We start from the raw sequence: 27237 nt of genomic DNA, 5'->3' as shown, positions 1-27237 counted from the left end.
AAAAGATTTTAAATTTGACTTTATTAAACACAAATGCAAAGAGAAATCCTTAATTGTAATTAAGTACCGAGTCGGATTAGTCGATTCTTGTTAATACAGTTCAGATACACGCGGTTTGGAAAAAAAAAAAAAAAAAAAACTTTTAAGTAAGAAATTAAATAACTCTTTGAAGAACCGCAATTGCAACTGGCGTAGCTTAGCTAGTAGGACTTCTCCAATTGGCGCGTCAGTACTGTTCACTCGCATACGCCACACCTCTAAATTAATTAATAAATAAATAATGAAAGTTTTTCTTAATTAAAAAAAAAGAATCTATTTTCATATCACTCTCGTTCGAGTTGACGAACACAGCTCAAAAGAAGAACAAACGCGGGCGCAGGCTCTATGCTCACTCTCGCAAATAGTCCCGATTAAACACTTCAATAATTTTCCTCATTTTCCCGAGAAAATCCCCTTCCTTATGGGCCGAAGTCCTATTCCTCCTGAAATCGACGAAGCCGGTACCACCACCGCCACCACTGCCACCACATCTGCCGCCGATGGTGGCACTAATGGCGGCAATGTGAATAACAACAATGACCAAGGTTATCACTCGATCCGAGACAGAGTGCGATTTAAGCGAAACACTGCGCATAGCAACACCAACAATACTTCCAATGATCAAAACAGAGCCACCATATCCCCTTTAGATCGCTCCTCTGGACGCAAGAGTAATAGAAGTAATCGCAAGGGTTCATATTCTTGGTTTCCGTTCAGAGGCGTTTATTTGCGTTATTTTGTGATTTCCTTTGCTGTTTTTGCTTTTGCTTTTGCAATGGCTTCGATGGTGTTACAAAGCTCGATCACCGAATTACTGTCTACTAAGGGGTGGAGTGATTACCGGAAATCGTTTAGAGAGGATTTGAGGTTCGGGAGCACATTGAAATTCTTTCCAGGGATAAGATCAGAGCAGCTTGCAGAGGGTCATGGGCTTGATCAACTCAGATTGCAAGGGGCTAGAGTGGGGCTTCGGGCCCCGAGGCTCGCAATTGTAAGTTATTTTAATTCCTAGTTTTGAATTGGTTTATCTGAATTATGACATTGTATGTAATTGGTTTTGGCTACATTTGACTCCATAGTGTTGCTTATGGAAACTCATTTTTTAGTTAAAAGGTGTTGTTCCTCAATGGGATTCTAAAGGAAATTAATAGTGGAAGCAAGGATTATTAGAGAATTGAGAAAATTTTGAGAAGATATTGAAGTTTTTTATTAGCTGTAAGTGAAGAAAATCCACTACATACGCGCGCTTAGAAATAAAAATTTGCTGATGATATGATATGGTATGGAAACGTTAAATGAAGACTTAAGTTGCAAACTATTTGACTACAAACTGGAAGAGAGACAGAATTGTAGGCAATAGGTTGTTCTGTCAAGTGCCATTCTTAAATTAAAGTTTGATGTTAGTTATGCATGTAAGCTCTAATTTATACAAAGGCTCCATAATGAGAAAATCTGAGAGAATTAGAAAGCAGTGGATGCTGTTCGTTTGTAAAAATTTGAGGGAAATGAAAAATAATGCAGAGCATCCAAGTTAAAGTAGGAAGTTTTTAGTTTCCCATCTTTATTTAGAATTCCCTTAAAGTATGTTAATTTGGAAGTTCTTGAGTTCCTTCTTCATTTAGGATTTCTTTCCTATTAAGTAGGTTAATTAATTAGGAAGTTTTTCAGTTTTCCTTCTTTATCTAAGTTTCTTATTCTGATAAAGTAAGTTAATTAACTAATCAGGAATAGTTTCAGTCTAGAATTAGGATTTATCTTCACCAGTATATAAATAGGACAACAATAATTGGTTTATATATTGTATTTTCTCTTTCAATTCAGAATTTTAAAGAGTGAAGATCAGTTTATGTATTTGTATTGTCCTTAGGGAGAGCAGTTGCTACACTCTCTTGATTTGATTGGTGAAGATTTGAGTTGCTAATAATGATGAAAAATTACATGCAGAGGATATTTAGATTGGGAAGCTAGTCTAGAGAATTACTTTGAACGAAAAACCATGCTTGAAAATCAGAAGGTGCACTTCAAAGGTGGAAGAGAGTTGAAGAGCAATGTGCCCTCAAGGCAAGCCTAAAATCAGCAGTTAAGAGCACACTAAAACTAAGCTACAAAAGCAATTTTGCCTGCTCTGGTTATATGATGGATTTGTATAAGAAGTTCTATCGTTTGAAGCAAAAAAACATGCCCATTGAGGAGTATGCTTGTTTCATAATTCCATGATTCGTGAATAATCTGAATGCAATAGATTAAAAGAGCTATTAGTGAGAGTTGATCTTAGTTTAGAAGTTTCCATTGTAATTCTTGATTTTGATGAATATCCCATAGATCTAAGAAGTAGCACTTGGGGAAGAACAAATTGATGACCCTAAGAAGAGTGAAAGGAGAAAGAAGTTTCTTGTCTTTAATACTCCCTCTGTCCTAAAAAGACAGTCCACTTTCTATTTTCACACGGATTAAGAAATAACAATTATTATAGTTAAAGGATAATTTTATTCATATAACTTCCTTGTTATGATCATCTTAAATAACACATGAGCAATTATTATATTGGAATAATAAGTAAGAATTAATGAGGGTTATTGAAAATAAGATAAATTATAATAAGGGTATAGTAGACAATTTAAGGATTAACTATAATGCAAAAAAGGAAAGTGGATTATATTTTGAGAAACCAAAAAGGAAATATTGACTATCTTTTTGGGACGGAGGAAGTACTTGGTGAAGGTAGCAACAAGGATGTTATGGAACCAATCTATCATGGTTACTATTATGAAGAGCAAGAAATTAACCTAGTACCTGTCCGTGGAGAAAATAATGTCATTCAATAGGAAGACTGGAATGTTGAAGATGAGAAAACAATGAAAGATTATTGTTCTTCAAAAAAGAATTTGCTTTTAGATATTGGTGGCATTTAGTTGCAAAAAAAAGTCCCTGCAATAGGAGATATCAACCATGCAATTAATCTCATTTCTAGCGCAGCTTTAGCTAACCAAGCAGATTACCAGATAGAGTTGAAATACATCTCCAAGCAACATGCTAATTGGTAGAAGGCTTATTGAGATAAGTAAAAGCCTTTTGTGTTGAACCAACCTTGCTTGCCCAAGAAAAAGATGAATGATTTGAATGCCTTGTGATTTTGTTTGCTCTTACAATAGCTGTAAGCAGGTGCTATTCTTAATAGGGACTCTAGGTGAATTGATTTTATTGTTGTTGTTGATACATCTACACTTTTCTCATCGGTTTTGAGTTCTTTTCTGACCTGAGGAGAATGATGCAAGTGCATCCAAGTTATATTATGAAGCTTTTTAGTTTTCCTTCTTTATGTTGATTAATTAGGAAGTTTTTGATTTTTCCTTTTTTTGTTTAGAATTCTTGTAAAGTATGTTTATTAGTTAAGGATACATAATAGTTGGAAAATGTATTGGATTTTCACTTTTGATTCAGAAATTGATTTCTAAGATTTTCTTTAGGGTTAATTATATTTTTGGTGTTTGAATTTTCTAATTTTTTCTATTTTGGTGTCTGGATGAAAAAAACTTGCATTTAAGTGTCTGAACTAATATTTTTTGTACAATCAAGTTCATTTAGCTAGAATTCTTCACCAAAAAATCAAAGTGAACTATTTTGCCCCATTGTTTTACTTTTTTTTTTTTTTATTTCTCTAGATTATTACTTTTCTTTCTTCTCTCTCTCTCTCTTTCTCTCTCTCTCTCTTATTTTGTTTTGGGATGAAAAGTAAATTAAAAGGAACTTTGAAACTTTTTTTATGAGAAGAGATATAATACAATAAAAAGTTAAAAAAATTGGAAAAAGAGAGATCAACTAAATGAATGTTTATATTTGATATTATTTATTGATTAAAATGATCATTTTAATTTTCTGGCAAGAAAATCTAGCCAAATACACTTGATTGCCACTTTTTAATAGTTCAAAATCTTACTTGCAAATTTTTTTCCATTTGGACACCAAAATAGAAAAAAATTAAAAGGTTAGACACCATAAATATAATTAACCTTTTTCTTTAATACCGAATATTTTATATTGTTTGGACCATATTCAACCCCTTATGTTGAGAACTAATTATCCTAAACTCTTCCGTTGTGTTAAAAAGCTCGACCATTTGGAGGGAACATGGCAAAATAATATTTAAAAGTGGGAGACAACCTGCAACATTTACAAAATAAATTGACGGAGGTGTTGCAGGAAGAAAAAAATCTTGAAAGATTGCTTTCTGAGCATGGACATCCACCTAGAATTTTAGTTATCTATAACTGGTTATGCTGCTGTTATTAGTTATAATTAATTTTCTTTGCAGAAACTGTTGCTTTCTGGTTTCTATTTATTATTATTTTTTTATTGGGCATGCAATATAATTGATTACTTATTCCTCCCACTTCCACCTCCGCCCTCCTAAAAAAAAGAGAAATAATATTGAATTTTGAATTGTTAAAGAAAGCAAGTAGCGAGTTAGAACTGGTTCTGAAAAGGAAAGAAGAAAAAGAACAAAGGTCAAACTGGTAGCGGGGAACCGAAAAAAAAAAAAAAGGGAAAGAAAGAAGAAAGAAATTGTCATTCTAAAAAGTAGTAGAACTATTTTTTTTTAAAAAAGAAATATGGTGGTGAGTCAAATGAATCTGACATTTTTTGGTGGCATTCATTGGATAATCCTGTTTGATGAGTGATGGTAACCAGTTCTAAAACTATAAGGACTTCATTGTTAAAAGAATGTGTTACAATTTAATTGAAAAACAAATAAAGTATAATGACCAAAAAAGGTGTTAGCCTTTTAAGACATCTTCCTTATTCTTACCTCCTATGAAGGGAAACGCAGTTGGAGAGGTAGGAATATTTTATAGGTATCCTAGTTATAATTGTTATGATATTTCAAATGTGCTAAAAGATGAGTAGCATGATGGGCTTTAAATGCATAAGCAATGTCTATTGGGAATCCTCTGTTTCCTACTGGTCTAGTTGTGGGGCACAGGAAGGAACTTCTTGCTAATTTTGCAGGTGAGGAAACTTATTCATGAAACTAAGACTGTTGTTTGTCCTTTAATTTTCACTTGATAGCTTTAAAGGAGAATAAAGAGAAACTGATAGGGTCTGGCAACTAATAACACTCGTCTAGACTGTTATTATTTATATATTTGTGTTCATAAAGGACTATCTGATTTTTATTAATTAGTCAATCCTAATTTTTTGGTTGGTTCATGTCAATCTTAGTTAAGGAAGAAATATTACCATACTGGTACTCTCCTTCTGGTCACAAGTAGTGGGTCCCAAAAGTGCAATTCAAGGTGGGACCATCACCCATCATTTATTTGAGATATATGATATATATTGAAAGCATCTGATAATTTCTTTTTTAAATTTTAAGACTTAACAAGTAGCCTGAAGTCAGTCGTAGAGTGTTGTTAATTCCATAACTGACTATGTCCGTGAAAAAAGATTAAAAGTAAGTGTCTATTTCCTATCTGATTCTCAAGAACTGGAAGTCTGGAAGTAGCATCTAACAACATGGGATTTTGATTTCTGATCTATCCAAGGAGTTGGAAGAGAAAGAATTGAACTATTCTCATTGCCCCCTTTTTTTCCCTTTCTCATTTAAGAAAATCCAAGTACTAGAGAATCAGGATAAAGTTGTCTTTTAAGTTCAATCTGCTCTTCTAAGATTTATGAACTAATAAACACAACACTGCTGTTTGAAAATACTATACTTGTCCAAGACTGCCTCTGATTCTTCCAATGCTATTCGGGGTAATGGATGCAAATGGTTTGTTAACATCTGGGGAATGCATTTTTGTTTTATTTATTCTTTTTTCAAGAAGGCATTATGCGATAATATTTACATATGGAAGCAACCACTTAACTCTCATACTTGCAGCATTACTGGCCTACTAAAAATCGAACTGAGAAACATTATAAAGAGCATATGATATGATGTTGAAGAAGCTGAGTCACCATGGGTAGAATCTTTGAAAGATAAGAGGCGATGAAATTTGGGAAATTCTAGATGTCATAGAATTCCATTTAATTGAGCACTATACTTGCTAGTTGGTCAGATTTGAATGTCTTGTATGGTCAACAGTGCTGTCTCCAGAGATATATTACATTTACTATCCTTGAATTCGGTGCTTTTTTCTGTACAAAAGGATCAGATTATATATTAATGAGAATTAGTTTCTAATGAAACAAATTGTGAGGTACTGCCTTGAAATATAATTGCTGAACTTAGGTCAAGCTTAATCTTTTAAATGCTTAGTTTCTCACTTAGCATAGAAGTTGATCAAATCTAATTTTACACCACATTGAATTAGCATGCTGTCTAGTGGATGAAGTTTAAGGCAGTGTCTAAGATTTTCTTCTGTAATTAAACCTCTGCTAAGGAGGAGAATAAAGCATGCCTTTGTTCTTTTGTGCCTGTTGGAATATATTAACTATAAAATGGCCTAATCCATAGTCTTGTTGTGGTGATGATGTATTGTTGATTTATTTATGAGATATTTTAAGTCCTAAGAATTTGACTCATTCTGTTTTTTGTCTTTTGTGCTGAAATATTCAAGAATGCAGCAGCTTATGTTTTTCAATGCAGTAATTTATCATCATTTTCAATGATTTCGTAGTGGAATCTGTGGTCGAACTCAAAAACAAAGTGTTGAGTTCATTGGATCATCTGATATACACCTGCATATGAAAAGCTTGTGTTTACATATTTTGATTTTTCTTAAAAGTGGTTTGTACATGTTTTACGTTAATGATGCTTGTTTGCATGGTTGGCAGATCTTAGGAGACATGAAGATAGGTCCACAATCATTGATGTTGGTTACTGTGATGAAGAATCTGCAAAAACTTGGTTATGTGCTTAAGGTGAATTCCTCCAGCTATTTTCTATATGGTTGGTCTGATATTTGTAATAAAAACACAAATTTGTCATTTCGTCACTTTAACTAGTTAGCTCCCTTTCAAAAAGAATCATGGCATGAAAATGGAGGGAAGGAGTGTGGACCAGTTATTTTACTCCTGTAGTTTCAACTGCTAGTTTGGAAAAGCTTATGCACCTCATATGCCTTTGACAGATTTATGCCATAAAGAGTGGGAAAGCACAATCAGTGTGGGATCAAATTGGTGGTCAGATATCAATTTTACAACCAGAAGAATATGGCCGCATTGATTGGTCAATGTATGTTTCTCTTTGATGTATTATGGTATTTCTTAAACTTAATCTGTCCTTTTGGTTTTTGTTTCAGAAATATGTCTGTGTCAAGAACTTTTGTTTTTTAAGATAGTATTTCTGTTTATTAAAGTCCTAGATATGGCTAATTAGCATGTTCATATAACACAGTTTTGAAGGAGTTATTGTTGATTCACTTGAAGGCAAAGAGGCCATTTTAAGGTAGGTGGATTTGATACTCTATTTAGCAACTGAGGCTTATAGTTTTACTCAAGAGTTCATTATTAGATAAATGGTCTGGTTTGTGTTTGGTTTGCTTGTGAACATATCTAATCTACTTTCTTTGATATCTTTCAAACAAATTAGATTTCATGAGGTTAAATAATGCATTGATTTTACATGCTTTGGACACCTTTGCTTTGTATGTCATATCGAAACACAAGAGACTAGCAAATGTGGAATTCTAATTCCTCACTCATAATAAAATTTCTATAACCCGACATAAAGTGAGGTATTATGTTCTTTAGAATGACTCAGCTTGATGTACTGTGCCTGGGTTGTCTCTCATGTTCTCTAGTTTTAGAACCTGCTATTATCTGGGTTGTGCGCATCAAGGTATTTTTATGCATGAAGAAACTATTTTGCAGTCTTATGTTTATTTGTGAAATTATGACCTTTACATACCTTATATATTCCACTAAAATATGATTGGTCTTTTTATCAAAATTTTAATGGTAGTCATAAGGAGAGGTGAACTGAAATGAGTTCAGAAAATTTTGATGATAAACTAAGGTGCAACTGTTTGATAGTGCTTTCATCAGTATCTTTCTCTTGCTAGGTTTTTGTGTAAACATGAAGGTCTGTATATCTGTTGCTTTAGTTTGAGATGCTGTGATTAGTGAGTTTTATATTTATGCAGCCTTATGCAGGAGCCCTTTTGTTCAATACCACTTATATGGATAATCCAAGAGGATACCCTTGCAAGTCGTCTTTCAGTGTACAGGGAAATGGGCTGGGAGTATCTTGTGTCTCATTGGAGAAGATATTTTAATAGAGCCAATGTTATTGTATTTCCAGATTTCACTCTGCCGGTAATTATGGCTTGATATTCCTCTTTATTTTTAGTCAGTCTTGTATTATATGTTCTTATGCTGTATCTTATCTTATTTATGTTCCTTCTTGTATAGATGCTATATAGTGTGCTTGACACTGGAAACTTCTTTGTTATCCCTGGATCACCAGTGGATGTGTGGGCTGCTGAAAGCTACAGTAAGACGCATGCCAAGCATCAACTAAGAGCACAAAATGGATTCACTGATGATGATGTGGTGGTTCTAGTTGTTGGGAGTTCTTTCTTTTATGATGAGCTGTCATGGGACTATGCATTGGCCATGCATTCCCTAGGACCTCTACTAGTAAAATATGCAAGGAGGCATGACGCTGAGGATTCAGTTAAATTTGTTTTCCTCTGTGGTAATTCTACTGATGGTGATGCTTTGCAGGTAGAAAACTGCTTTGTTCTGTTGTTCTTCCTTGGTATAATATTATGTTTCTAGTTTCTCTTTTCCATTCTACATGCTTAAAGGTGTCTCCTTTTATCAGATGAAGCAGTGAACTTTTCATGAAAGCTAGTTGTAAATTTCTCATTGACAGGTGGTGGTTTGGTGGTTGTGCTATTTTTTTTTTGGTTGGTTGGGGGGGGGGGGGGGGGGGGGGATGGGGATTGGGCAAGGGCAGGAGCTGAAACTTTGTACATGATATGAATTCATCAGAGATTAGCATATGAAAACTGAGTTTTACTCTCATAATGAAAACATATCAGTTCTAGTGCTTGCTACCTGGTGTTTTCTGAAATATTATGTTTGCACTTTCAATTTCTCAATGAACATTCAAGAATTTTTTTTTTTTTTTTTGGAGGAATTGCTAAAAATTCTTAAGAATGAACAAATTTATTGAAAATCAGTCTCAAAAAGATGAAAGTAACAGAACTAAGAACTACTTTTTTTTGTTTGAAAATTCCATTTTAGACTAGGTTTAATCTTATGATGGTCAATTCATGTATGTCTTTTGTATAGGGAGTTGCTTCTCGTTTGGGGCTTCTTCATGGTTCTGTGAGGCACTATGGCTTGAATGGTGATGTCAATAGTGTACTGTTAATGGCCGACATTGTTATTTATGGTTCTTCTCAAGATGAACAAGGTTTTCCTCCTTTAATCATCCGAGCAATGACATTTGGAGTTCTTGTCGTTGCTCCTGATGTTCCTGTAATGAAGAAATATGTAAGTCCATTAGAGCTTTTGGTCTTTGATTGTTTCCTGGTAAATTACAATTAGCTTCTCTGAATTTCTCTGTTTTGTTTTTTCTTTTTCATATTTTTTAAACACTAAAGAAGCATTTGCTGCAATTACAGCTTATTGATGGAGTTTATGGGTTACTTTTCCAAAAACATAACCCTGAAGCTTTGATGAGGGCTTTCTCTCTTTTAATATCAGATGGAAAACTTTCTGGATTTGCTCAAACTGTTGCTTCCTCTGGAAGACTGCTTGCTAGGAACATGTTTGTATCAGAATGTATAACTGGTTATGCAAGGCTGTTGGAGAATTTACTCAGCTTTCCATCAGATGCCTTATTGCCAGGTCCTTTGTCCAAGCTTCAACAGAAGGAATGGGAGTGGAACTTATTTAGGAAGGAAATAGCCCAAGGAACTGACAACTTTTTAGGCATGGATGGGAGGGATTCTTCTTACGGAGGATCTAGTGTTGTTTATTTTCTTGAGGAAGAGTTGACCAATCTTATTGATTCGACTAACATCTCTGCGAATGGAACTGAAATTCTAGTTCCAGATCTCCCAACTGAATCAGATTGGGATGTTTTAAGGGAGATAGATAGCTTTGAAGAATATGAGAGCCTAGAAATGGAGGAGGTACACAATTTTCTTGGTTGTACAGTTCAATCTAAGGTCCTATGTGTCAATGCCTACTTCCTTGTTACTCCAGACTTTCACTGTGCTAAAATGGAGAGTTATTAACTGATTTGCAGCTTCAAGAAAGAATGGATAAAAGCCCTGGTGTCTGGGATGACTTGTATCGCAATGCTAGAAGATCTGAGAAACTTAAGTTCGAAGCAAACGAAAGAGATGAGGGAGAGCTCGAGAGGACTGGCCAACCAGTATGCATTTATGAGATATATAATGGAGCAGGGGCCTGGCCATTTTTGCACCATGGATCTTTGTATCGTGGTTTAAGTCTTGTAAGTTTCTTCTGTCTATATACATATTATTTATGCATTATGGTTTTTTTGTCAATGTTAATTATAGTTCTTATTCTGTCTTGTATGCTTTTTGGTTAGAGACATTGTGACACAGACGTAAAACACATTGATTGTTTGAAAATAAGGACATGACATATTGAAAAAGAAATTTGTGTTTGTGTGTTATGTGTTTATTTTATTAACTTAACATGCAAAGCATTTAAAAGTATATGGACAAATAATTTATTCGGAATCAAAACCTCCAATGTCCTTTGTCAACAGAGGAAGAAAATATAATTTTTCTGTTAATCTGTTACAAACAAGACTGTACAATCCTAAAATAGGAAACTACAAATATAGAAAACTAAAAAAAATCCTAAATTATTGCTATGAGATACACTAAGACACGAGTCAACATTCTTACTAAAATCGGGCCGTATAACAAGAAAGTCATTTCTGCACGTATTGAAAAACAGCTCCATAGGGAGCTAGGAACTATTCATAATAGTAAAAACACCAAAGGAAACCCATTTATAAAATGTGTTTATGTTTATGCCAATTAAAAATTGTCATATATGCTTGAAAATTAAAAGTACCTTTTCCTTGTATAGTGCGTGTCAGAGAGTGTTCTGCAGTTTTGCTCCCTCTCTCTTTGTTATGCATCTTGTTTCATAAATATGAAGCAGCTGAAAAACACATATCAAAGATGACCACAGAAGACATGCCTGTTCATCTTTTTTTTTTTTTTTTTCTCTCTTCAAAGTTTTTATTGGACATCATTTGATGTCCTAGACATATTAGAGATGGTCTAGAATGTGTATGTGTGACGTTACATGATATATGTGTCTGACATTGCATGTCCCTCCTTTGAATGTATTTTTGTGCCACAGGTTAATGCTTTTAAGTAGTTTGTTTATTAAATTGCCTCCTCCCATGTTTTGGCAACCATACTAGACTAAACCAGCTGGTCAGACCTTGTTATTGGGAACTGGTGGCAAGTTCCCTCTTGTTATAAGAGCATTATGAAACTGACCTGAATTTGCTGGACTGGCTGGTAACTGATAAACCTATCAACTCAGTTTGGGCAGTTAGCCTGCTTTGTCTGAGGATAACCAAATCATAAATATTTGTTGATATGTTCCAAAAGAGAATTCAAAATTCTTTTTAAATTTGCTTTTGTAAGTGAAAAAGTATTTTTATTTCTAGAAATTTAAATTTCAAAAGTATAACCATTTTATTTTATTTTTTTTTCCATTCAAATAAATGAAGTTACTGGCATCTCATGTCAAATGTTATTTCAACCATTTTGTTTTATCATAAAATAGTATTATTTTGAAATATTGATTTCTTAATAAAACTTTCAAGTTACATGGTGAAAGAAATTTTTATATTGAAATTTAAATATAGTTACTTTGGTAATTACCAGTTTGAGTTTCTGTGTTTGCGTGTGTGAATTGTCTTCGGTGTATGATTAAACTGTGGTTCAATTCTTTTGATGAAAATAAAAAATGTTGAGAAAATAAGGGAGAGAAATACATGTGCTATGGTTTGTTTTTGTTTTTAGATCTAAAATATTCAATTACTATTACTGTTTTGCAATTTCTTAACACAATTGGCCAGGCTACTTTATCAGTAGACAACTTTTTTTTTACACATGCTAAATCTGTATCTGTTAGTCCACAAGAGCACGGAGATCAAGATCAGATGACGTGGATGCAGTTGCCCGGCTTCCCATCTTGAGTGATGCTTACTATCGGAATATCCTCTGTGAGATTGGAGGGATGTTTTCTGTTGCCAACAAGGTGGATAATATACACAAGAGACCTTGGATAGGGTTTCAATCATGGCGTGCTGCTGGTAGGAAGGTATCTTTTGTGCTGGTGGAATTTTTTTTTTTCCTTTTTGAAAATTGGTGGTATTTTACTTTCCAATTTACCTGTGGTTATTGGCTCATCATTGAATTTCAATAATGAACTTCAATTTGGATCAACAAAAATTGCTCAACCCACCAAATTGTATCACACATGTTCCTTGTGCTCTGTTTGGTAGCAACCCACCAAATTGGTATATGGTATAGTAACCCATCAGTTATTAATACTCTTCCTTCTCTCCTTCTCTCCCAGAAAAAGGCAAGAAAGAGTCAATGCAGTTTACCATTGTGCTTTAAGAACACTGACCTTACCTTATGTGTAATGCTGAAGAGGGTTTTAGAATTTTCAAAATTGCTGACTCAGTTGGCCTCTTTTTCTCGCATCAGGTTTCATTATCCAGTAATGCTGAAAAGGCTTTGGAGGAAAAGATACAACGAGGAACTAGAGGAGATGTAATGTACTTCTGGGCACACTTGGATGCGGATGTTGGAATTACAGGAAGTAATAATGACCTAACATTTTGGTCCATGTGTGACATCTTAAATGGAGGAAACTGCAGGTACATCATATTAAATAGATGTTTATTTGTATGAAAGGTCTTACTGCCTCATTATTGCTTATGTGCAAGTTGTGGATGTCAATGATTTTGTACAAGATACTTCTCATCTCATGCCTTACAATTTGACACTTACAATTGAGCTACAGTTGTTAATTTTATGAATATGTAGCCTCCTTTGCTGTCTGGCCTTGTCAATATTGAGTCAGTTTAATACCAAAACAAAAGAAGTATAGTTTTTGGATGCCACTAGAAGTCAGCTATATTAGAGTTTACTGTGTTTTTTGTTGCTGAAATCATAAATTTGAAAGCTTTTTTGACCTGCTTCAGGAGACATTTGCAAAAAAATCCAAAATTATAGTGCAGATGCAATTTATATGCTGTATAATTATTATCCTCAGACATGTTTTGTAGTTTATGGTATTCCTAGTTTATTAGCATTTGTTGTATTACATGAAAATGAAATGTGCTGTAGAGTTGACTGCTTTTTGGCTTCTTCAATGCCATATAGAAATGCTTTTGAAGCTGCCTTCCGGCGGATGTATTCATTACCACCATCCCATGTTGACGCTCTTCCCCCAATGCCAGGAGATGGAAGCTACTGGTCTGCCATGCATAGTTGGGTTATGCCTACCCCTTCCTTTCTAGAGTTCATTATGTTTGCACGGTCAGTCCTATTGTCCTAAAGAGTCTTATTTTCAGCTAAAACAATTTCTAGTAACTGTATGTTGACTTTTATATTTGAACTGCAGGATATTTGTAGATTCCCTTGATGCCTTGCATAACGATTCTAGCCAAGCAAACTTTTGTTTGTTGAGCTCCTCAGAGCTTGAGGTAAGGTGCTCCAATCCTATAGTGAATGTTATAGATTCTGTTTAGCATTCAAGTTAGAACCTTCTTTTCAAAAAGCATCCTTTTAGATGTCATTGGAAAAAGCAGCTTGAAAGTGTGTTTGCTACTCTGGTGCTTTATCATTAGTACATGCCAAAATTCACCCTAAACACTTTTTTTGATGGATTCCTATAAACATTTTGGCAAAGTTTTTCTCAATTGCAGTTCAAATAGCAATTCTAAATAGACTGTAAATGCAAGGATTTTTAAATTTTCTTGTTTAAATAATCAACAGGGAAAACATTGTTATTGTCGGATATTAGAACTCCTTGTAAATGTTTGGGCATACCACAGTGCACGAAAAATGGTTTACATAGATCCGCAAAATGGTTCTTTAGAAGAGCAACACCCAGTCGAACTACGAAAAGAAATTATCTGGGCAAAGTACTTCAATTTTACATTGTTGAAAGCTATAGATGAAGATCTTGCAGAGGCTGCAGACGATGGTGACCCTCCAAGGGATAGATGGTTGTGGCCGTTGACTGGAGAAGTGCATTGGCAAGGGATTTATGAAAGGGAGAGGGAACAAAGATACAGGCAGAAGATGGACAAAAAGAGGAAAATGAAAGAGAAACACAACTTAAGATATAAAAACAAATATGAACAGAAACCGCTTGGGTGATAAGAAGCTTTATAAATCTGGACATCCTATGAAGCATCACAATTTTGGAATGCTTGACACCTAAGGAAGCTACTAAACTGTATTTTTGCTCAACTTAAGGAAATGGAGAAGAAACTCGCAGATGGAATCTAATTCGTTACAAATTGAGTCATCATTTTCCCATTTCTGCTGAATATGTACACTTGTGAAATGGAGGGAGGAGAAAAATAGCTTCCCCTGATATCGCAGCTTATTAGAATCCAAGGTCATTGACGAAAACTTCAATCCTCGTAGAGTATGGCATCCGTCATTCGTAGACATTCTTTATCACCATTCAAATTATTCGGTCCAGGTACTAAAACATGTATTCTTTCATTATTGTACATTCTTACGGCAACATAGAGGCAATTTTGTTCATAAGAATAATATAATTTTGGGTAATAGAGGTAGGTAATTTCATATTCACCATTATTTTTTATCAAAATAGTTGGGTTTGAACTTGCAGCCTCAGATCTATATAAATGATGGTACATGTTGGAAGGTGTTTGGTTCAACCGATTTATGTTTATGTATAGCCTGATAGCTAATTCCAGGCTAAAGGTATTTGGTACAGGAGAAGTGCTGCTGATTCCTTTAACTCAAATTTGTATTTATATTATATTTTAATTATATCAATAAAATTATTTTTTTCAAATTAATAATTTTGTGCCATTATTTTAATTATAGTTATTTAAAAATAATAATTAACTATTAAGAATTATTATTATTATTATTTTTTTTTTTTTTTTTTTTGTGTCTGGAAAAAGTTTGTAGTTGAATGTAATAAACTTTTTAAAACAAATTGCTATCTAAGTGTTTACGACTGATTCTCATCCATCTGGGTTTTTAATAGAACTATAAAAATATACGAAAACAAAAAAATAAATAAGATTTCAGATTTAAGCATAATCTAATATGAATGACTTGGATTCACTCAACAATAAAAAATTGATTTAGCATATTTAAACAATAAAAAAATATTCAAACTAATCAAACCTATGAATATGATTTAATTCAATTTGGAAGGTTTGGCACGATGGGTTAAAAAAATCGAAATTGAACTTCAAAGTTCAAACATTAAAACTAAGTTTAAAAGAAAATATTAGAAATCAATAATGTACGAAAAATTCTATTACAAATTTACAAATTATTCTTTTGTTTTTTAATTTTTTTAAACTAATATATGTTTATTTAAAAATCAACTAATTGGATCTTTGTGTCGTTTGGAATACAAATATATTAGCATTATCAATCAAACGCTCGAGTTTCATATGTAGGTAAAATAAAAATGAAATAAGGTTCACATTTTATCCCTAAAGAAGAATTGATGTGCTGTATACAATCTCAGATAAAAATTTAAAGAAGCTGGGAATTTATATATTGTCACATTGGCCTTTTTATTGTTTATAATGTTGATTATAAAACTTAAGTTGAGCTAAAAATTTTGGATTTGTTTGAAAGAAATTTGGATAATTAACTTCTTAGTTTGGTTTTTTTTTTTTTAGGTTACTTTGACTTAAATTTTATAATTTAAAAAGTAATTTTCCTATTAATAATTTTTGTTTAACTCAATTGTATTAGAGTCGCTCCTTAAATAATTTTTTTGTATAAACAAGTGCAAGCAAATTATGGCTTTTAAGTTTAATGTTAAATATAATTAATATTTTTAATTACTTCAACATGCGTAATACGATAAAATAAAATTATTATAAATATTATTTATTTATTTATTTATTCATTAATACAGTGAAATGCTATTGGAAATGCCTTCCATGAGAGCACTCTGTAGCTACTACTTAGTAACTCCTTGCTGTCATTTTGAAATATCGGAGTAAACTAATAAAACATTTTACTTAATTTGACATATGTATTTGATTTGTTTTCATAATATTTAATCATAGATGAAAAATTTTATATAAAAAAATAAATTATACATCCTTATAATAAGTAAAATTTTAGTACTACAAATAAATTAAATTATTTATGAACTATTTGAAATTCAACTGGATAATAAATCAGTTCGATTTAATTTTGGTTTTCAAATGAATCAAGTTGATATAGAATTTTATACATATTTAAATAAATGAATCAAGTTTAAACATGAGATAATTTGGCTTAATAATACCCGTGAACTGTTTCATTTATGAGATTCGTGAATGAGTTCGTTTAGTAAACTCGTGAACAAACAAATCTTGAAGGCTCATAAGATACTTTGTTTAATAGGCTAATGAACAATGTCATTTACTAATCCATTCAAACTTATTTTATTTTACTACAAGTGTATTTTTTTAATCATATTATAAGTGTAATAATTTTATTAATAATTGTTTGAAAATTTATTATATTAGTAAATATATTGCTGAACTATAATATTAATTTTTGGTTACTATTTACAAACTTTCAAAGAAGGAAATTGTTAATCCATAATTATATTATATTTTAAAATAGAAAATATATTATAATGGCAATACTATATAGTTTTAAATTGGATCTCATCAATATGATATACATATTCACTTTCTAATATAACTTTTTAATATGAATTATATATAATTTCTCCAAATAATCTTACTGTAATAACAAGTATTAAATAGGTCTCCATGTTTCCAAATATAATATGAATAATAAAGAAATAAAAGTACCCATGAAATTTTATTTGTTGCTTATTCTTTGAACTTTTTCAAATATGAGTGAGCCCAATAGAATAGGCCCACCAATGCAACCCAACAGGGGCAAATTGGTCTTCGTACCTTTACTCTCAACTAATCATATGATATAATATTGAGTTGTTTTCGCTTTTGTACCTTTACTCTCAACTAATCAAAATTACACAAAAGACAATGTTGGGCCTACGGCAAATTATTTTATGCTTAGCTTGCTTAATTCGGATAAAGAAGTCCGGCCCGAATCCAGTTAGGTCGTGAATTTTATTTTATTTTTAAATTTTAAATTTACCATACAATACAAGCTGGCAAACAAATATTACTATCTACAGTTTGGAACATTACACTGCTTAGTGCTTAGGGTTTTAAGTCGCTCCAAAACCCATATCTATATGCTATGCCCATTCTCTTCCTTCTCTGACTCGTTCTTCAAGAATTATCAGGTATCATCTCCCTCGATATATCCTTTTTTTTTTTTTGGTAGATTTCGTCTTCTTCCTTACTTGTGCATGTAACATGGATTTCAGAAAAAAAAAAAAAATCAGATTGCTTTTTTTTTTTTTTTTAATTTTTTATTTTCTCAATCGTCATGTTTATGCATGTGTTTGGGTTGTACAACCTCTTCTTTTTCTTTGCTTCTTTTTTTTTTTAACTAGAAATTTTTACATTTTATCGGAATTCTCTGGTTTTCCCTTCTATTATGTTTATCAGTGTTTTCCCACCACTTTCTGTCTGGGATTTGCTGGTAGTGAGGATATGCGGTCTTATTGGGTTAAATTATTGCGCTGTTTGATTTTGAAGTAGGGAAGAGGAAGAAAGTGTCATGTGAATTGTTTAAGGTTCAGCATTTGGTATTGGAAAAGCTTACATCGCTATGCAATTGGGCTTTTGCGCAATTATTTACCTTGGTTGCGATTTATTTTTCTTATTTTTGGAACCAGAAAAAGTACCTCTTTCTCTCTCTTTCTATATTTGTATGTGTGGCTGCACGAGAGTGTGAATGCATTTCCTTTGCTTATATTTCTCTTTTAGAAATGGGCTTAGATGTCATTAATCATTTAGTATTTTTTGTTTTCTCTTTGAATTTTGAGATAATTTTTTGATGTTTTTGTATGCACTTTTGATGTTCCCTATCTGCTAACAATATGCACTTTTGATATGGAGGTATATATGTAGTTTGAAAACTTGTCTTGTCGACTATGTAGTTTGATTATCCCATATGATAATTGTTTCATTTACTGGGAAGCCATCTTTCGATGTTGCTAGTTTCACTCATGAAATTATTGCTGCCCAGCTTTGTTTGGATTTGGGAATGTTCATGGCTGTTTGATTGCATGAAAGTATCTAGATTTAAAGTGATTTGTTTTGTCTTTGGTTTTGGCGTTCTAATTTTAGTCCTTCAACATGCAGGTGTGCATGCTGAGAGGGGGTGGGGGTGTTTGGATCATGCATGCTATAAAGGGTGGCTGGGCTCGCCAAACATATGCCCTTGCCAAGAGCAATGAGTCTGCAGGAAGGAAAACTCGCGTTCGGCGTTCAAAGGAGGAGAGGAAGGAAATGGTTGAATCCTTCATAAAGAAGTAATTTGCATGGTTCTCTTTAGTTAAATTCTTCCTGTTAATTAATTCTATATGTTCCCTAGATAGTTGCTACTCTTACATTGCATCACTAATTGATTCCGATATTCCTCGTTCCCATCTATTTTATAACAGATTGAATGTAAAATTTCTTCTGTTTGCCTCTCATTCTAGAAGTTGCTCTCATGTCTGCTTGTGTCATATGCTTGCATATAATCAGCTTGAAGATAGATTCTGACTGTGTTGTAAATGAGCTTGGTGAATGTTTCATGGAATTCGTTTTGTTTATATGGAGTTCATGTTTCTTGATCTGGAAAGAGAGAATTTCGTAGGTGCACTAGGGATGTTTTCACTGGCATACTAGAGTGAAATAATTTATAACTCAAAGATTAGAAACCTCTATGGTATCTTCATTATACGTATTATTAGGTTTATGAAATGCAAAGTAACAGCCGATAGATTTACCATGTGATATGAGATCATTCTTCAGATAATCTTCTTCTTAGCCTTTCTCTGCTGCCATAGGCCAAGTTATCATAGACAAATATGCATCTTGCATACGTCATAAAAAGACTTTCTTGCAGGTACCAGAGTTTAAACAATGGAAATTTCCCCTCTCTAAGGCTCACGCACAAGGAAGTTGGTGGGTCTTTCTACACAGTAAGAGAGATTGTTCGAGAAATAATCCAAGAAAATAGAGTGTTGGGTCCTGCTAAGTCATTGCCATTTGAGCAGAATGCTGATCAGCTATTAGAGGAATCGCCACTGGGTACAATTTCCACACATCCTGGAAGTTCTTTTTCCATATCAACAAATGGAAGCCCTTCTGAATCTGATCAACTTCTTGATACGGGTGAAGAACTATATTTAATTTCTGATAGGCATTATGCTAAGCCAGAACAGCTGGGGTTTGACAATGAACAAGTCATTAATGGGAGACCTGTAATTGTTACAAATGTAGAATTTGATGAAATAAATGTTGCAAAGGCTGAAGTAAGTGAAGCAAAGGAACCAAAGAAAAATGCGGAAGAAGTAGCCGCAACTAGGACTGAAGTAACTCAAATGGCAGATGTGATTGTAGAAACATTTCCATTACGACCTGTTACTCAGCTACCTGACAATTTGGATGAAACTTTCAGCACATTGAGGGATTTAAGTGGAACCTTAGTAGAAAAAGATGTTGAAAAGGTACCCCTGGGACCAGGATCCGTTGCTTCTAATCCAGATGGAATGAATTTGTCAAATAACTCCTGTTTGGTGGATGATAAAGAGGAGGAAAAACTAGCAGGTCCTTCATTGGAAGGAGGCTCCAGTTTGGTGAATGAGAAAGCCTTGGAAACCGCAGCAGATCTGCCATCAGGAAGCTCAAATTTGATTGCTACTAAGGATTGTGTAGTGCATGATACTCAGGTTGCCATAGACGTTGAGGTTAAATCATCCCACAATGATAAGGCAATTGCTGAAACTAAGGTAAGTTTGTATGTATGTGTGGCTTATATGAGAAGGCCCTTTTTTTTTTTTTTTTTTTTTTTTTGTCTTTTTTTTGGGTGGGGAGGGGAGGTGGACTTAACTCAGTATATGCAAATCAAATATGAAAATAACAGGGAAGATGAAGCGACTAAATTGGTGAAAACTAGTTAAAGATCTGATTTAAATCTTGGTTACGTAGGTTAGCCTGGATGTCCATGATATTTAATGAGGTGTTAATTTTATGTTTGCTAAATGCAAAAAGAATCTTTTTAGTTTTTTGAGTTAATTATTTGGTAAACTATCAAAAATTCAAATGCTATTATTGGGTATTATGATACAAACATGTGTCCAAATTGAAAAACAGAACAGGAATTGTGTATTGGATGAAAATATCAAAGTTTCTCAGGAAACAGATGCATTCTAGGATTTTGTTTTTTGATTGCAATGTATTGCTTTGGTTGACTACTTCGAAACACATGATCAACAACTTTGCTCGGTTTGGTGCAAGTGTGATGCGCATAACCCTTCAATGTACTTGTCATTGCTGACTATCAGTGTGCTTATTTGATAGATATTGAAAGAATTGTTGTGTAGTTGGTCATATAATATGCTGGATAGTTGTGTAGGTATGCTAAGAATTAATGCCTTAATATTATGGCGAGTGGAAGTTTGCTGTTAGGCTGTTTTTATGCCCGACAACTGACCCGACCCTTTTGCAGTGCCTGTGTGCAGTTTTTAAGATTCACCATTAACTTGCACATATTTGGCGAATGAGTGTTTTTTTTTCCCTCTCTCTCTCTCTTTTTCCATAATCACTTGGGTTCGGCTTTCTTGGCTTTAGTAGCTTATACAGCAGTTGGTCAATGAAGCATTCTCTCAATCTGTCTTGTGCTTAGTTATAAATTTCAATCAAGCTCTGGAAGTAATGCATGGTGCAGGAAATGGGGTAATTTTATGACATGTAAAGCTTGAAATTTGTCACATATTTTTACTTGAGTGAATGTATTAACCAGACAAATCAGAAAATAAAGGCCAAGTCTATACTGTCAAAATTTTGGCTTCGAATAATTGCTGAGCTACTAACTCTTTTGCAGGTTTTCAATGCACCAAATGGGACCCAAACTGGATCTCTAAATGGCAATTATGGCAGCATCAATAGCAGCGAGACAGTATCCCAAGAAGAGGTTACTAATAATAATAAAGCTAATGTTCAACCTAGTGGCAGCTCTCAGAAAGCAAACAATCCAAAATTAGACAGAATTAATCTGTAAGTATATGTACAACTTCACCTCCAATCTTCAATTTCCTCTAAATTGTCAACCGGAACACGTTTTACTGATTAGTCTTTTGCATGAATTATTGGCAGTAAATCTTGGGAAGGAGATTCTAAGAAGCATGCAGAAACTAACCCGCTGTGGGGAACTATTAAGTCGTTTGTAGATGCTTTCGTAAAATTTTGGTCCTAGTGAAGTTTTGTTGAATCTGTTGTTTATAATTTTTGCAGGGCCGTTAAGTAGTTCATTTCAGTTCTTCGTTTCCTCGAGTAATGTATAAACTTACCTAGGTTTCAATGTTAAGAGAGGCAATATAAATTGTTTCTGAATCAATCTCTATTAGAATATTTCCTTTGATGGGGCTTTTAGTATAGCAAATTATATGTAATTGCTTTAGCTTTTCACTTTGTAAATCTCCATTTTGTTAACAAAATATTAGTTAACGAAAAAAACTTAATGAATTAAATTAATTTATGCACCAAAAGAAGCAAAACTACATGTCATAACAATTCTAAATCAAACATTTAATAATTAAACATGTTCAATTGGCATGGCAATAATGTTGAATGTTTAAATATTAAATTATCAACAATTTTACTGTATAGTAATATTAAATCGTGTAAAATTTATGATTTTATAAATTGTCACTTATTGAATAGAAATTGTTGCATTTATGATTCATTTATCAAATTTAATAATGATAATTGATCAAATTTAATAATAATAATAATAATATTTAATATAAATAAGAATGCGTCTCTGTCCATTGAAAAAAGAATAAAATAGTAATAATAAATAGTGAAATTTTTGCTAAATGACAATCAGTTATTTGTTAAGTGTGTTTTATTATTATTCTTCGATAATATAGTGTTTATACTAATGTTTAGAGTTTAAAGGCTTATTCCTTTTAACATTTGATGAAACGCTAATTAATCCGTTAACAACTATTAATGCATGTTCGACAATAACTTTTCATGTTAATTTAGTCAAAACATTAATTTTTATTATTTATAGTATTCGGTAACATAGCTTAGTACTAATTAATTTTTAAAATTTGAAGAAATGGATTATAAACCATTAAAATAATCAATGAAATACTAGTTAAACAATTAACAATTAGTAAAATAATTAATTTTACGAAATAAGCTCTAAAACAACTTAATTTAGAAAAAAGTATACATCAAATTGCTAAAAGTTATTGTTTGGGAAGGTTCCGTGTGATTCACACATTGTATGGTTATGATGGTTGTTGAAATGACTGTTTCTTTTGGATGGAGATGGTTAATTAGGGCCATGTGCAAGAGAGCCAAAAACCAAAACTGATAAACATCCACATGATAGCCCAATAATGTCTCCAGCTGTAGCAGCTACCCTTTTTTCGCTAAATGGCCAAGCAATCATCAACTACTATACTATCACTACTCTCTTTTTTTTTGGTAATTTCGAAATTTCCAAACAAAATATATCAATTGGATTAAACAACTATTTTTTTTTAAACTATATTTGTCTTTATGTTCGACCAATATGAAGTTCGGACAAAATTTTCTTAATAACGATAATTCCAAATTTCAAAATTGTTGCTTTTATAAGAAAATTTTACTAAGAATACATTTTACTTTCAATGATCTATTGATTATTGATTAAAAACACAACAACATTTCTTTATTAAGCATATAAAAGTAGAATTAATATTCAAATTCGAATAATATACAAAGTGAAAAACAAAATTGATTTAAATAGTAAAATTTTTAGTGAGCCATTAAATGTTTAAATTTTAATATTATTACGTCAGTTTGATACAAAGAATAGCGGTATATGCACATATAAAAATACACAGGCATAAAACGTAAAAGTTTTTTACTTTCTAGTAAAATGCGCTTCTCGAGTATCAAATTTGCATTATCACTTTCACGAAATTTGAGGCTGCTTACAATTCTAATTGATACCTAGTTAACTTGTGTTTTAATCTTTATAAGAATTGAGACTGCTTACTACTGTAACGAGTACATCATTGATCCTTCTCACAATATTTTATTATATATATTTTTTTCTAGATCTGTCATGTTAGGAGAATATGTCTTTAGAATCATTTATAAAATGAGATTAGCGATAGTGCATGCAATGCAATTGTGTCTGAAGCAAGAAATTAAAGAGAAATAAAATACCGGTAAAAAACAAAAAAAGCTAACAGATCTACTGCAGTTTTGAACTTTTGATTAACTTAATTGTTCTCCTTTCTATTAATTAATTAATTAATTAAGCTCAATTAGGCTTCTTACGTAGTTTCCCTCTAAGAGACAATATTCAAAAAAATAATATATTATGTATTATTATATAACAAAAAGAAAAAGCAAGAAAAGGTTAAAATTCTTAAGCAATGTTTGACATAAGGAATAAAGTGGTGGTTAATTAGGTTAAAGATTTGAATATTGTAATGTGATGTTTGTTGTTTATTCACCCAAGAAGAAATGCCTGCAAAAAGCAGAGAATGACATTAAGTATTTTGACCTCTGATTGCATTTGAGTTAATGACAATCATTGCAAAAATGACTATACTTAATTGCACAATTTTCACTAATGATACTTGTCAACACATCAGAGTAGGTCAAAATATCTCAATTATCTTATTCCACCTAAGTTTCCGTTATTGAAGCTATTGTTATTATCTTATTATTATTAGTAAAGATAGACTGTATTGCGAAATTAATGAATCTTTCATGTATTATTAGATATTTAAAACTTGAAATCGAAATTGTTATTAAAATTTTATTTGAATATTATCGAGAATTCAAACGTTGAAATACGTATATAAGTTAATAAAAGAAAAAAAAGAACATTATGGATTGATTGAATCATGAGAATTCAAACGTGGAAATACGTATATAAATTTTATTTCAATATGCATGAAATAAAACAGATGCAATGAACTAAGTTATTCAATAATTGATTGGATATGTAAAATCAAACTTAGCATAAAAAAATTATTTTAATGAAATGGAGATAAGAACATGGAAAAAAACGGGAATGGATGTTGCATGAATCAGGATATATTATGGATTAAGGGTTTAAAATAGATAGGAAAATAATAATTAATTAGGGGGGGAAGGTGAAAATCAAACGAAGCATGCAGAAGTGGGTGAGGGAGACAGTTCACGTGGAAAGATTCATCACGTAATGGGTAAAACCAAATCCATATTCTCATATTCTTAATTTATAACACAAAAATCTTTTGGTAGATTGGTGTATTCATCACTCTAACATGGTATCCTATGCTTATTTCATATTTCTTATTTCACATTTGTCTCTACGCGCTTTTCATGAGAGTGGGAAACTAATCATTTTTTTTTTTGAAAAAAAAGGAAATAATCAAATAATTTTAACTGAGCCCGTTTGGTAAATCAGTATATTGTTTCTTGCACATTCTACAAGCTAGGAGGCATTTGAGTAACATTTAGATTATAAGGTATGAAACTTCAAATTTCAGGTTCAAAGGATGAGATTTTCTAAGATTCAAATCAAGAAACTTTAGCTATAAATATATATATGGTTCTAATTACTTAATCTTAATCAAGATTGCTCAAACCAATTACTAGTTAAAAATTCTCAACATAGCCAATAAGCAGTTTATTGCAAGCTCAATGAGACTTTTTTTTTTTTTTTTTTCCTTTTTATAATTAGGGCTTGTTTGGTTTCATTGTACGTAGTAGTTACAGATGTTGTTGATTGTTGGTGGGGGGTAGACCATAGTTGTTAGTGATGCATATTGGTTATTTAATAAAATTTTAATAACAATTGTTGTTAAAATGTAAAAAAATGATCATTAAAGGTATAATTAATTTTATATATTATCATCTATTATATATATGTACAATATTATTTTAAATGTAAATATATTCTGAAATAAGCGGTTTCTAATACTAAGATCTTGATAATAAGGTTCGGAACTTATGGTGGGGAAAGGAAACACATGCGTTAATAAGTGTAGAAAATTATTTATTGCATTGATTTATGAGGTTAGATTGTCATTTCATTGAAGTCATGCTATTAATGGTACTAAACACAAATGAATGAGTTGAATTAGTGATTAGCTAGCTTAGGTACACCAGATTTAACTACCAATTCATTACCCGCTTTATTATTTGATGAGATATTATTAGTCGTTTTCAATATTTAAGGTAAAAAACATTATTATTATTATTATTATATGAAAACGGAACATACTTGTTTAGATCAAATCTATATATGGACCAAACCGACAAAAATAAAAATTTTTTAAAAATTATTCTTACTTTTACCATTTTCTTCTCGTTAGGAATACCTAATTTCAACAAAAAAAAAAAAAACTTTTCATTAATTTGGCTCATGAATGGACTCATAAACGAAGTCTAGATAAATCAATCTTTATAAATAAAAGCATAAGTGGTCTCAAATCTTATAATATGAACCTTTAGTTAACTTCATATGGAAACGGGAAGAGTATCTGTTAATTTTTGGAATATCCTTTCGAATAATTTCATCACTTTTATTGTTCTAAATCTATTTAAAGCACTCATGAAGCTACTAAAACACTGTAATTTTAAATTATTCATACTCATTCTAATTTCATTTAAGATATTCATTTCATTGTCGATATTTGTCATAAATCTATTAATACGGTTATTTACTATTTGAACTAAATCCATTTAATATAAATAAAAGAATATCGAAAAAAAACTAATTTATATTCAAAACATCTAAATATAAATTAAAAATTCACAATAATAACATACACACAATGAGTTTAAAATATTGAATAGCTTTAAATCTATATCAAACCTAATCCATGACAGATAATAAATTTGATATTCATATATGATTCATACATATTTAATTAATACTCAAATCCCTTTAAATGAATTGGATTAGGATGAGTATGTCCAGAAAAGCTCGCTACCTATTTCTAACATATTTTCATTCGTTATGTTAGGAGACAAGCCAAGGGAGGGGCTTATACTCTTGCAATACCATTCTATTCATAATAGTTTTTAAGGGTTTGAATTTGAGTCTTGAGTATGGAATACTTTCAAAATTCAGTAAGAGAGCATTTTATCCCATTTGTGAGCTCATTCTTCTTAGTATATAGCCACCAGTATCTGAAATTCCACTGGATTTCGACTATATCCAGGCCAAGTATTGCAGAATTCATACAAGAGACGACTCTACTAACGTGATAATTTTCATTTGTGAGCTCACCCTTTTAAAACTTGATAGAAAGTGCTCTGCCCATTTGTAGATGGACTTCTCCTTTTAAAATTTGGTAGAGAACAATTTATCTTTTTTATACGTAGGCCTAACCATTTAAAACTTAGTAGGGTGTTTTACCCGATTTGTAGACATACCTAACACGAATATATATGAATATACACGCCAATATATAAGACGATTGAGATAACTACTTCAATAAATTTACCATTTTTTAATTTGAAAGAGAGTGCTTTACTCCATTTGAAGTTCTACTCGACACGAATATATGCTAATAGAGAGTGATTCTACTCCACTTGCAAGCCTATCGGACAAGAATATACAAGAGGATTGAGATCTAGCTACTCCAATAATAATTAATAATTTTTTACAGAAATTATGGAAGATATTTAAGCGAATGTCTTGCACAGTTGAAAGCAGCGCGTGGAGCAGTAATTTACCATCAATACAGTTATCTTCTTTTTGCCAATAACGTCGTAAACGTCACGTTCAGAATATGAATCTAGAAAAAGTAGAACTAGTCCATGAAACCGGAAATCAGATCCGGAAATTTTTTTTTTTTTTGAAAAAAAAAAAAAATACTATTATCCTATGTGTC

At 32.1% G+C, this 27237-nt stretch overlaps 2 protein-coding genes across 2 annotated transcripts; both read left to right on the top strand.

The window, feature by feature from the left end:
- Positions 1–313: 313 nt before the first annotated feature.
- LOC105648510 (UDP-Glycosyltransferase superfamily protein) lies at positions 314–15076 on the top strand. The gene is made up of 14 exons (XM_012234926.4): positions 314–1030; positions 6817–6903; positions 7113–7216; positions 7379–7429; positions 8127–8298; positions 8395–8709; positions 9283–9486; positions 9618–10130; positions 10247–10456; positions 12133–12321; positions 12714–12886; positions 13395–13550; positions 13636–13717; positions 14010–15076. Exons 1-14 carry the CDS (start codon positions 461–463, stop codon positions 14394–14396), a joined length of 3213 nt encoding a protein of 1070 aa, XP_012090316.1. The 5' UTR covers positions 314–460; the 3' UTR covers positions 14397–15076.
- A 2294-nt stretch (positions 15077–17370) lies between these two features.
- On the top strand, positions 17371–21731 carry LOC105648523 (DNA binding protein). The gene is made up of 5 exons (XM_012234946.4): positions 17371–17520; positions 18488–18657; positions 19239–20124; positions 21219–21391; positions 21491–21731. Exons 1-5 carry the CDS (start codon positions 17470–17472, stop codon positions 21588–21590), a joined length of 1380 nt encoding a protein of 459 aa, XP_012090336.1. The 5' UTR covers positions 17371–17469; the 3' UTR covers positions 21591–21731.
- Positions 21732–27237: the final 5506 nt, after the last annotated feature.

This window comes from Jatropha curcas, chromosome 6 (genome assembly GCF_041381405.1).
Source record: "Jatropha curcas cultivar XTBG-Jc1 chromosome 6, XTBG_Jcur_1.0, whole genome shotgun sequence".
NCBI classification, from domain to species: Eukaryota; Viridiplantae; Streptophyta; class Magnoliopsida; order Malpighiales; family Euphorbiaceae; genus Jatropha; species Jatropha curcas.
Note: the sequence above shows the minus strand (reverse complement) of the source record. Positions and strands in the feature narration are given on the sequence as shown.